General features: G+C 35.1%; 1 protein-coding gene across 4 annotated transcripts in view; it reads right to left on the bottom strand.

Moving 5' to 3' along the window:
• N4BP2 (NEDD4 binding protein 2) overlaps positions 1 to 13,715 on the bottom strand; it is an 84,253-nt gene that overhangs the window by 22,703 nt on the left and 47,835 nt on the right. For all 4 annotated transcript variants that reach the window (XR_005215845.1, XM_037829630.1, XM_037829631.1 and 1 more), the window contains exon 12: positions 7,488 to 7,626. Coding sequence is in view for 3 of the 4 variants with exons in the window: in XM_037829630.1 (XP_037685558.1) it covers positions 7,488 to 7,626 (139 nt within the window). In the remaining variant the exon portion in view is untranslated. The remainder of the gene's footprint in view (positions 1 to 7,487; positions 7,627 to 13,715) is intronic.

The raw sequence follows: 13,715 nt of genomic DNA, 5'->3' as shown, positions 1-13,715 counted from the left end.
TCTCTAAAATTAGCAGAGCATAATTATGTCAAAAATAATCAAGCCAAAGAAGAAAATATAAGATATTCAAAAAATAACATTCATTTATCTAACACAAAATCTTCTAATGTTTAGTTGGCAAATCCATTCCAAGCGTTCAGGTCACTGGAAGTAATAATGCATATATCAATTTATATATTTTTTAAAACAATCAATAAAATAATTGAATAATTTTATCTTGTAAATAGAAGGACATGTGAAGTGACTATGCCCAGCAGCCCTTGAAAATCTTAAGTGTGTTTATGGGGGTAGTTATAAACGGGCTGACTGCCACTAGCCAGTTTGGTGGTAGTGACTATTAACACAATTTCAAATAACTTTTTGTAAAATCATCATACAATTGTTATTTAAAATGGGCCCTTAAAGACAAGAAGCAAAAGTGACTCTAATTTAAAAGATAGTGAAAATAATAATTATACAAATATACCTCCATACTCTCTACCAAATATGAAAATTGCATTTTTCTGAGCAAACTTTTTAGAGAAGTTATTTAGATTTCTCTAGCACATCAAAAGTCATTGTTAAAAAATAGTGACTTCACTGCTCCTTGGCCTTTAGCTAACATCAAGTGTAAAATATAATAACTTCTACATTCTATCTGGTTTTTCATTTATCCCACTCTCCAAAGAGTCAATCACAAAGAACTGCTTAAAAACAGCAATCTGATATGTCTCTTAGTGCGTCTAAGGGGGGACATTAATTAATAAAATTTAAGTTGATTTTCTTAAAAACATGAAAGAATTCCAAACATCAGGTGCCATGCTGGTAACTTAATCTACCTCAAAGTACATTCAATCCCAAAACCATATTTTTAAAATGTCATTTTCAATTATTGAAATAAATCATGCTTTTTTGATGTAACTGAAAGTAAATTAAATAGGGTAGATACTTGTTAAACTGAAAAGAGCTGAAAATTTTCCTTAAATTAAAAATATTACCAAGGTTTGTAATTATAATCTACTCTACAGTATAATCTTTAATAAAATACTGATTTAAAATTATGTAATATTTAATATGTATATTAAATGATATTGCATAAAATTACATATATATGTTATATATATATATATCACAAATTGATAAAATAATTTCTTAAAATTTCCTGCCTATGAATGGAGTTTAGAAGCAAAGAAAGATTGGGAAAAACTGTTCTAACATACAGTAGTAGTTGATTACTTGGCCACTAGAACTCTAGAGGCTTGAAAGAATATAAGAAAGGAAAAAAAAAAAAAAAAGAATAAAGACCTCACCATACTCATTGTATGACTCATTACCAGAGTATAAAATCTACATATCAGAGAATATGCAGTCACCTGCTTTATTTTGCAACAACTACCTATCCTACTTTACCAAAGAATACAGTGATCTGGGTAATTGATGATTAAGGAGTACAGAATGTTCAATAAGACTCATTTCAAAGTTCCTAGATTGTAAACTCTTACAGCAATCACATTTACTCCTGAGTTTTAACTGTTATTTCTAAATTCTGAGATGCTGAGCTCTTGAGGTATAGCCTGGTAGTTCCTCGAACTTTGGGTATCTGTGTGATAGCTGAGACTCAGAGTTAGAGTTTTGCAGCTCTGAAAGTCAGCATTACTCCATTTAGCAACTGTTTCAAGAAGTCAGCATTACTCCATTTAGCAGCTGTTTCAAGAAGTCAGCATTATTCCATTTAGCAACTGTTTCAAGAAGTTGAAAAACAGATCAGACTTCAATTAGAGAAATGAATGAAATGGATCTGGTTAAGACTAAGGTAAATCAGAACACAGGGTAAAGGATGGTACTGTTTGTATTTTAAAACTTCAACATCTGTGTGAGACCAATGGAAGAGATGTTTATTTGGTCCAAAATTTAAATTTTATGTAGCACACTATCTAATTTAACCTTCTGGTCAGTTTATCTAAACAACCTAATCACATGGAACCTAGAATACGGAATGAGATCTTGTTATCCCGTACAGGTTAAGGTAATACCCCAATACATTCCAGAATATTTTGGGAAGAAAATGAAAAAAAAATATTTGCAAAGTCCCTTTGAGGGACTGTGGAAAAATGTGGAACTATTAAACTTCCCCATCTGAGGAATTCCTGATATTCTCTCAAGTATTAGGGATTCCCAATTTAATAAGCCAAGTCCTTGATCTTGAGGCTTGCCCTTAAGAAAGTTATCTCTATAAAGGCAAAGCTAAGCCTACTTATAACTATGCCTAAGAGTTACCCCCAGAGAAGTCCCTTTGTTGCTAAGATGTGGCCTCTCTCTATCTAAGCCAACTCTGCAAATAAACTCACTACCCTGCCCCCTACATGGGACATGACTCCCAGGGGTGTAAGTCTCCCTGGCAACGTGGGACATGACTTCCAGGGATGAGCCTGGCCCTGGCATCATGGGATTAAGAATGCCTTCTTGATCAAAAGGGGGAAAAGAAATGTAACCAAAAAAAGTTTCAGTGGCTAAGATTTTTCAAATAGAGTCAAGAGGTCATTCTGAAGGTCACTCTTATGCAAGCTTCAGCCAGATATTGCAAACTGCCACAATATGCCAAGCCCTAATGAACAGTATTCCTGAAAGCCTTAAAGAATACCCTGGGCTCTATCTAAGACTCTATATATGTTTTACCCAGTAAGTTTATTATGTTGTTTTTTTTTTTGTTTTTGTTTTTGTTTTTTCAGAAACTTAAGGCCTCTAGGTTATTCCTATGCTAGATAAGCCCTGAAAAACAGAGGTACCAGACTCTCCAAGAACATCAACCAGTGTCATTCCTCTTCCCCGTAAGGTCAACACCCCTTTCCTGCACAAAGAAGTTAAAATGGCCATTGCCCAAATATCCCCGAAGACTGAGAGAATGATTAAATGAGAGGGAGGAGGTGTAACTGAGAAATTAGGATTTAACAAATGATTACGACTACTGACTCATTATATAGATGTTTCTTTTTACTTTGAGCCGTATTCCAGTAGCCCTGATATTTGAAAATGATTGTATAGCTGTATAGCAAAAAAAATTTGTTGCCCGAGTTTGTATGGATCTACTTCTGGATGTTTTGTTCTGTTCCACTGATCTATATATCTATCTCTGACAATACTACACTGTCTTAGTTAACCTACCTTTACTGCAAGTCTTAAAATCAGACAGCATGATACTGGGGGTCAGCAAGGGGTGGGGGAGGGATAAGGTCTATGGAATGTTTGGGGTTTTCTTTTTTATTTCTTTTTCTGGAGTAATGCAAATGTTTTAAAATTGTTCGTGGTGATGAATGCACAACTATGTGATGATACTGTGAACCACTGACCATATACTTTGGATGGATTGCCTGGTGTGTGAATATATCTCAATAAAATTACATTAAAAAAAAAGAATACAATGATCTCTCTCATGTAAGAAAATCCATAGAATCTACCTTCTCATGTCACTCTTAGCAGTGCTTCATCGCTGCTTGTTTCACATTAAGTTTTAAGTATTCTATAAGTGCCTGTGTGCTTCCCTGAAGAAAAGACTCTGGGTGACAAGAAAAATGCTATAAAGCTGTAAAATTTACTATAAAGCTTCAGTAATCAAGAAAGTGTGGAACTGGTATAAGAATAGAGTAAGATAAGATCAATGGAATAGAAGTGAAAGACCCAAAATAAAACCCATATATTTATAGCCAATCAATTTTCAACAATGGTGCCAAGACAATTAACAAATGGTGGTATGACAACTGGACTTCAACATGCAAAAGAATACAACTGAACCCCTATTTCATACCATATAAAAACTTAGATAAAAATCTAAATGTAAGAATTAAAACTATGAATTAGAAAAATACATGGGGTTATGGTAGATTGAATTATGTACCACAGAAAAAACACATTCTTAATCTTAATCCCATTCCTGCAGGTGTGAACCCACTTAAATAAGACCTTTTGAGGATGTTATTTTTAGTGTTAAGCTGTGTCTAACTAAATCAGGATGGGTCTTAATCCTACTACTGGAGGCCTTATAAAAAGAAAACCATGGGAACAAAAAGCTGGAAATCAGCAAGAATGCAGAAGAGAAGGGAAAAGACATCTCCATGTTACAGGAAAGCCAAGGAACCCAAGGATTGCCTGCCAACCAAAATACTGACTCTGGATGGAAGCAAGCCTTCTAGCCAAAGCCTTGATTTAGACTTCTGGCCTCTGGAACCCATAAGCCAATAAATTCCTGTTGTTTAAGCTAACCCATTGTGCAGCATTTGTTATAGCAATGATATGATTCTTGGTTCTTTGAAATTGTTTACTTGAACTTGTTTGTTTTCTTGACATGTTTCAGATGAAGAGTTCAGATGATTAATTAGTCTGTAGTTTATGGTATTTCTGATTGAATATTTAATTCAATTGGGGAAACTAGAACTTGAACATATATAAAGGTGCTGCTAAATTTAGCCTGACAGAAAGTTTTAAATAAGGAATATTAATATTTTAGGTTGCCACAAAATTGGTCTAAGTAGAAAGAGAATCTTATAAAAATGCCTATGTTATTCAAAGAGAGATATGAATGAAGCAGATGTGGTTAGGACTAGGGCAAATTGGGCCAAAGGGTAAAGGACAATACTGACTGTGTTTTAAAACTTCAAATTCCATGTGAGACCAAGGGAAGAAATGTTTATTTGGTGCAGGATCTATATTTCCTAAACAATTTAACTCATACTGTTTGTTTAAATACCGTAATTACATGGAACTTTGAATAGGAAGTGAGATCTGGTAGGTTTGTATAGGTTAGCGTGAAATAGAGACACATCCCAAAGTAATTTGAACAGAAAATAAAAATATACATGCAGGGCCCCCACCAGGAGCTGGGGGAAAATGTGGAGGTGTTGGGCTTCCTCACCTAGATTGTTGCTGATGTTCTCAGAAACATTGAGGACTGGTGGTTTGGTGTGCCAAGCCCTCTATCTTGGGGCTTACCCTTATGAAGCTCGTTACTGCAAAGGAGAGACTAAACCTGCTTATAATTGTGCCTAAGAGTCTCCCCGAGTACCTCTTTGTTGCTCAGATGTGGCCCTCTCTCTCTAGGTAAGCCAACTCAACAGGTATGCTGGTTTGTATACATTTTGTCCCCCAGAAAAAGCCATATTTTTTATGCAATCTTGTGAGGGCAGATGTATTAGTGTTGATTGGGTTGGAAACTATTGGTTCAGTATTTCCATGGAGATGTGACTCAATCAACTCTGAGTGAGTTCTTTCATTGTATTATTTCTATGGAGGTGTTGCACCACCCCTTCAGGGTGGGTCTTTATTGGATCACTGGAGTACTTTAAAAAGAGCCACAGAGGCCCAGATGCAGAGCAACTGAGAGTGACATCTTGAAGAGGTGCTGCAGCTAAGAGAGGAAAAAATGCCCCAAAAGCAACAATTTGGAGAATGTAATTTTGAAATGCAACCTGGGAGCAAGTAGATGCCAGCCACGTGCCCTCCCAGCTAACAGAGGTTTTCTGGATGTCAATGGCCCTTCTCCAGTGGAGGTAGCCCTTTGTTGATGCCTTACTGTGGACACTTTATGGCCTTAATACTCTAACTTTGTAACCAAATAAACCCCCTTTAAAAAAGTCAATCCATTTCTGGTGTTTTACAAAAGGGCAGCATTAGCAAACTGGAACAGCAGGTGAACTCACTGCCCTCCTCCCTATGTGGGATCTGACTCCCAGGGGTGTAAATCTCCCTGGCAACGCAGGATATGACTCCCGAGGATTAATCTGGACTCGACATTGTGGGATCAAGAACATCTTCTTGACCAAAAGGGGGATGCGAAATGAAACAAATACAGTTTCAGTGACGGAGAAATTCCAAATGGAGTTGAGAGGTCACTCTGGTGGGCATTCTTATGCACTATATAGACAACCCTTTTTAGGATTCAATGCATTGGAAAAGCTACAAGTAAATACCTGAAACTACAACCCAGTAGCCTTGACTCTTGAAGACGATTGTATGGCAATGTAGCTTACAAGGGGTGACAGTGTGATTGTGAAAGCCTTGTGCATCACACTCCCTTTATCCAGTGTATGGATGGATAAGTACAAAAATGGGGACAAAAACTAAATGAAAAATAGGGTGGGGGGGATGATTTGGGTGTTCTTTTTTACTTTTATTTTTTATTCCTATTTTTACTTTTTCTGATACAAGGAAAACATTCAAAAAATAGATTGGGGTGATAAATTCACAACTATATGATGGTACTGTGAACAGGTGATTGTACACCACGGATGACTGTATGATATGTGAATACATATCAGTAAAATTTAATTTTTAAAAATGTCTATGTCTAAAGAATGAACATTATAGTATAGTTTAGGCTATAAAGAGTAAATGTAAAGTTTATCTGAAAATCCTTTTAATGCTCGAATTTTTGTTAGGGTCAGGTCTTCTTCAGGAACTTTAGACTTCATTGGTTTTTACCTCAAGGGAACTTTGGGTGTTTTTCCTTTTTTTTGTAGGTTGCCTTTGTTTAAATCTGTGTATTTCCAACTTTTTTGAAGGTGGCCCACAGTAAGAAATAATTTTCCATCACAACCCAAAATCTAAACATACATACATACACAACTGAAACATACATTTTACAAAACAATACTTCTGCTTTGTGCACTGTGCTCTGACATTTTCAGTTTTGTTTCATTAAAAAATTGTGGTTATGACCCACTAAAGCGATTTTTATCCACAAATGTTTATAACCAACCTAGCAGTGCTAGGTACACTTATGCTGTATATTTATTAAATACTTTAATAAAGTACATTATTATATACAGAATATATATAGTAAATATACTTATGCTGTATGTTTATTACATATTACTGTAGACTATTCCATTGCAATTCCATATTCAAATTACATTCAGATATCCATCAATAACATAAATAATTTTCAGTAACTTTGTTAGAGATCTAGATTTTTTACTAAAAAAGCAAACATTCATACATAACAAAAGTGAATATTAAAACATGACAACTAGATATTATCAGTAAGTTCTATAACAATGGAAGTGTAACTATCTGACTTCTCCAAGAATAAAAATTGTCTAACCTACACCCCCAAATTTACATTTGCTACATTTGGATACCCCCACCACAAGATGAATCACTCTCCAAAAACCTACCAAAAACATCAAATTTGCCAAAATGATTTCCGCCCACAAATTTCTACTTTAAGAACCATATTTCCACCCCACTGCTATTCAATTAAGTCTCATGTTCTACACAGTAAAAAGTTGCAGAAATTCAATTGTTTGTCATACACACTGACACTGAATGAAAAAACATAATCAGCTACAAATTCATTCTTTTGACTAAATGGATATCTAAACCAAATATGCCATTGGTGGTTAAATTTCCAATCTCATCAGAATGGTTAGAAATAACCATGAAGTTATCTCAATGAACCAATTATATTTTTATATATAAGTATTTAGTATTGTAGTAAAAAATAAATAGCTCCATACCTTCTTCTCTTTGGACTTCAGTACAGTATGAGAAGTGACATTCTCATTTTGGTAAACAGACTCTTGCGCTACAACTGTTTTTACAGGGTCTCCTTCAAGAACACAGTTTAAAAATTGCACTGTCTGTTCTAAAGAATAGCTGTAGAAGTTTAAGTACAAAAATAATGTCAATAAATGAAAATAAAAGTTATGTGGAAACATTAACATAAGCAATCCTTCAACCATTTTATAAGAGTATGAAAAACTGGCTCACTTTTAAGTTTTCAACATTGGAATTAAATGCTCTTGTGGATGAGACTCAAAAATGATCAGAGGGAAACTGTCACATAATAGATTCAGAAATAAATTTTTAAAATATGAATCCCAAAGTTAACATATTGATAATTAATTCAATTTCTAATGTTTTACACCAGGCAGGTTATCTACAACAAATTTTTCTTTCATTTTATCACCTATATTCCTTAAATTTTTTGTTGGATTCACACATAGCTTCAGTTTCCTTTAAACATCACAGACAAATAACCTTTAGGTTGACATCTTTACACTTTTTACTTACATCGTGGTGTTCTTGTCAAAGAAAGTCTGAGCAGAGATACAGAAGAGTTAAAAGGTAAAACACTATCCTATCTCTCATTCCCATATTACCTAGGCATGTTTTCATGGTGATACTATATTATCTATAGTTCAAAATTCTAAAAATTGACAAATATCTGATACACTCATGTTCCAATATCTAAAAAAACTCATTCCAAAGTAAATTATAAATAATTTTATACTACTTTTTATTTCAGACTATTTATGCCTTTGATCTCTCTTTGGCCAGATAGCTTAGAGCTGACCATATGGGAATATTTTAGAAACGTGGTAACAGATTACTTACTCATAATAGGGTACTATTTCGCTATTCCTCAATGCATTGAACACAATCTCTGAAGAGGACCTATTTGGGCCTGCCAATTCCACTTCAGCCCTCTTAACTTTCTCCCTCAGATATGCTCAAGGCAGAGAAGACGACAAGGGCTAAGCCACTAGCAATTATCCACATCCTTTCTAGCCCAAAAAACCACCCAGCCTGCCCACTCATTGGGCTGGAAGTCAGCATCCAGCACTGGTGTTCTTTGAGGGGTACTGCCCTGGTAGATCACACCACAGACACATACTGCAGTCACTGAGCCCACCTCCCCTTCATACCAGGATGACGCTGAAGCTAGCTAACAGAATCATCTAGTTTTTGGCAGGCAAACAAAGACAATCAACCACCTACCCTAAGGGACCTGATGGCCAATTCCTTCTGGTCATACCTAGAAAGGACTCCTCCAGGCCATCACTCGAGGTCATTTCACCTCAGGCCCTCTTGCACCATGCTCCATAGAACAGAGCTGCTACCACATGCCAGCGATGCCCTAATCCCCAGACTCTGGGAGATTTTAACACATAACTCTAACAAATCATTTGGTTAGTGTGCAGGTTTGGATGTATTATGTCCCCCAAAACGCCATGTTCTTTAATGCAATCTTGTGGGAGCAGACACATTTAGTCTTGATTAGGTTAAAATCTTTGGATTAGTTTGTTTCCATGGAGATCTGACCCACCCAACTGTGGGTATTACCTTTTATTAGATAATTTCCATGGAGGTGTGGTCCCACCCATTCAGCATACATCTTAATTAAATCACAGGAGCCCTATAAGGGCTCAGACAGAAGGAGCTTGCTGCTACAGCTGGGAGACACTTTGAAGAATGCACAGAAGCTGAGAGTGGAGGTGAAACACAACCTGGGATCAGCAGACACCAGCCACATGCCTTCCCAGCTAACAGGTTTTCCGGATGCCATTGGCCTTCCTTCAGTGAAGGTATACTTGTGTTGATGCCTTCATTTGGACAATTTTATGGCCTTCAGACTGTAACTTTGTAAACAAAGCCAATTCAATTCTGGTATTTTGTATAAGGGCAGCATTAGCAAACCGGAACAGTTAGGTGGCAAAAATAAACAATGAAATTGGGGAATGGAATAAAACCATTAAAAAATGATTTATGTAAAAGGAATACCCAACAACATGGATGAATCTTGAAGACATCATGTGGCGTAAAATAATCCAGACACAAAAGGACAAATATTTTATGATCTCACTAATATGAAATAATCAGAATAAGCAAACTCGTAAAGTTATAATCTAGAATATAGCTTACCAGGGGCTGGATTGGGAATAGAGAATGGGGAGTTAATGCTTAAATTACACAAAATTTCTATTGGGGTTAATTGTAAAGTTTTGGTAATGGATGGTGGGGATGGTAGCACAACATTATGAATGCAATTAACAGCACAGAATTGTATATGTGAATGTGGTTAAAAGGGGGGAATTTTAGGTCATATATATGTTAGTAGAATAAAAATTAAAAGATAAAACATACAGGACTGTACAACACAATGAACTCTATTGTAAGCAATGGACTATAGTTAATAGTACAATTATGAAAATGTTCTTTCATGAATTATAACAAATGTACCTCACTAATGCAAGGTGTTAATAATAGGGTGGTATATGGGAACTCTGTATTAAAAAAATAACAAGTGTTTACATAAGAAGAAATCTAAATATCATGAAACAGAAGAGAAACAGAGAACACGGCACCATACCAAAGAACTAAAACTTTAAAAAAAAAAAAAAAAGAACACAAGTTCATTAGGGCTATGCAGATACTTATTTTCTAAACATTTGTTCAGAGTTCCACGTCTTAAATTTAACTGCTTACCAGCCTAATCCAGTCACTGATGTAATAGTTAGGGTAGCATGGAGACAGGAAAGTGGAGATTTTACAATTTATAGAACAAATAAGAACAGTTTTAACAACAACAATAAAAGATTTAAGTGTCAAATTTAGAACTCTGCACAATCTGCAGAGAATAAACGTGCCTTTCAAAAGTAGTCTCACGTAATTTTTATAAAACCTGATCATGTATTAAACCACAAAGAAAACTGCAAATTCAAAAAGTAAAAATCTTCCAGGCCACGTTCTTTTACCCCAACACAATAAAACTAAAAATTAACAATAACCCTCTCCCATAATCACCAATCAAACCATTTAGAAAATTAAAAACTCATAGATAGACTTCTGGTCAACCAATATGGCAGGAAAAGATCCTCCCAGGGTGCCAGTCCCCCACCAGAATCTTTGAACAACTAGCAAAAACTGGCAGAGCCATTTTCTTAAAACTCTGGAAAACAGTGACAGGGTGGCAGAAACTGGGCAAGTGCCAAATCAAGAAAACTCAGCTTTAAAAGCAACAAGATAAGCTCCAAGTACCCTTGCTGTCCCCTCCCCAACCCCTTCACCTGCGCAGTGTGGAGTCAGCCTACACTGCCATTGTGGGTCACTGGCACAGTTCTGGAGGAAGCAGAGTAAACTTTTCAGGCATACTGAAATGACTGTAGATTGGTGCCAAGCTATCAGATGGCATCCTGAAAGACTAAACTATGTAAGCTTCACCTAGATGTGCCAAATGACCACAGTATGATAAGCCCAAGTCCACAGTAGTCCCGAAAACCTTAAAGAATACCTGGGGGCATGGAGGGTGGGGGCACTAAACCAGAAAATTTATCTTGGAATTAATCTCCCAAGACTTGGTCTGCAGGGAGAAGCTTGAAGACATCTAAAATAGGATAAGAAACAGTAAAGTCAAATGAGGCAAAGGAATACCTACTTCAAGCCATACAATAAAGCACCAGGAGGGGCAGAAAGTCTATTTCATATGGAGTACAGGGGGACTCTGAATTCCTGTAAATGGGAGAATTACAAAGGTGAAGAACAACCACAACACAGGACAAAACCCAGGCTTAGGCTAAGCAGAAAAGACCCTGTACTTCACATTTCATCTTGGCCTGATCTTTGTGATAGGTGGGCTAAACTCCGAAGGAGAGCACCAGCCAACAAAAAGCCAATATGCAAAGACTGTGAAAAGCCTTTTTTGCTTTGGGTTGTTTTTCTTTGTTAGCTCTTAGCACTCAAGGAAATGTCTATCATGACACTACCTGGATACAAACTTAAGGAACAGATAGCTCAAGGACTAAATCCCAAAGTGAATACTTCAAAATATTAAAATATACAGTGTGCAACAAAAGATTATAAGACAAAGAAAAGAGAAATTATGGCCCTTCCAAAAGAACAAGGCAACAACCCCAAAACCATCAAAACTGACTCATTACAGCAGCAAAACATCTAAATACAGCAATATCATCAAAAGGTAGTGAACAGTTGTAAAGATCTTCTTCCTGAAAAGGTACAAGCCCAAAACTTGCAAGGAACTATGCTACTTAAACTTTCCAGAGCATAGAGAAAAGAAAGCAGTCTTGCAAGTTTATTTTATGAAGCCTGATAACCAAATAAAGCCTGAAACCAAAATCTAACAAAAACAGCACAGGAATAGAATGTTACAGGCCAATCTCATTTAATTACTGTTGCAAAAATCCTCAAGAATTAATAAATCAATTCCTACACTCCATTAAACAAAAAACCAAAACAAACAAAAACCTGAAGGTAAAGTAGGTTTATTCCAGAAATCTATTAAGTGATTGATATGAAATATATTAATAAACTAAAGTACAAAATCTACATTAGATTCTCAAGATTCAAAAAAATCATCTATTTAAAACAATCTCTTACTAAAATAGAGGTTTAAGAAAAATGCATGATCAAAAGTTTGTATTATTCAAGCCAAAAGCAATCCTAACATACCAAACATCAAAATGCACTATAACACTACAATAATTAAAACAATACAGTGGTAACTCAGGACGAAACAAATAGCTCATGGAACAGAACAGTCTTTAAAAGAAAATGTATATTTGGTAAAATTGTTTATAATAGTGATAATATTTTATATCATGGATAAAGATGACCCATTCATCTGCTAAGTTCATACCATACACATAAAATGCTAGATAAATTTAAATTTTAAGGCTATAAAAATACTAGAATTGTACACCAATGTTTATAGCAGCATTATTCACAGTAGCCAAAAAGTAGAAGCAAACAAATTGTCCATCAATAGATTAATGGATAAGCAAAATGTGGTATGGTATATAATTCCTTGTGGAATAATATTCCACAAGGAATATAGAAAGGAATAAAGTTCTGATGTATGAACCTTGAAGACATCATGTTGCGTGAAATAAGCCAGGCAGAAAAAGATAAATATGGCATGATCTTGCTTATATGAAATTACTAAAAGCAAATTTCTAGAGACAGATAGTACATTACAGGTTACCGGGAGCCAGCAGCAGGGTGGGGAGGGAGTTATTACTTAATGAGGGCAGACTCTCTGTTTGAGGTGATGAAAAAGTTGGGGTAATGAACACTAGTGAAGGTAGCACAATATTGTGAATGTAATCAACCAAACTGTATGCTTCAAAGTGATTCAAATAGGAAATTTTCAGTTGTACATATGCTACTAAAATAGAAAGTTTAAAAAAAATTGAAGAAAATATTTTTATAATACTAGGGTCAGACAGACCTCCTAAAAAAGACATAAAACTCAGAAGCAATAAAGGAAAAGATTTTCAGATAAAACATACAAATTAAAACATGTATATGACCAAAAAGACAAAATCTATATTACATACACAGATTAATTATCAAAGCAGGAAAAATAAATTTAATCTCTATTAACAAATAATATATATAACATATTAAAAAAACTCTCACAATCTAGAAAGAAATAGAAACAACCAAAAGAAAAATAGGCAAAGGCCATAAACAAGCAATTAACAGAAAATGAAATATATGAAAACAAGTTCAAAGTAATCAAGAACATAAAAAGTTATACAATAATGAAAGATCATTTTTCCCCATCAGATTTGCAAAACTTAAAGATTCCTGATATCCGGAGTGGTCATACTATCAGTGCATATAACTGATAGAGACTTTATTTAAAGAAACTTGACATTAGCTATAAAAATGTTAAATGTACACACTCTTACCCAATAATAAGTCAGAGAGCTCATAAACACAGGCATGTTTAAATAAATTATGATACTTTCCCAACTATGGAATACTGTGAAGACTTTAAAAAGAAAAGAACAGATCACCATGCATTAACAGGAAAAATAAGTAACAGCAAAGCTACAAAACAGTACATAAAATACAACTTCATTTTTAGTGTAATACATAATCTTTTATACACATAAAAGCATACAGACATGCATTTAAACACACAAACATTGGTATAAATA

This window comes from Choloepus didactylus, chromosome 3 (assembly GCF_015220235.1).
Source record: "Choloepus didactylus isolate mChoDid1 chromosome 3, mChoDid1.pri, whole genome shotgun sequence".
Taxonomy (NCBI): domain Eukaryota; kingdom Metazoa; phylum Chordata; class Mammalia; order Pilosa; family Megalonychidae; genus Choloepus; species Choloepus didactylus.
Note: the sequence above shows the minus strand (reverse complement) of the source record. Positions and strands in the feature narration are given on the sequence as shown.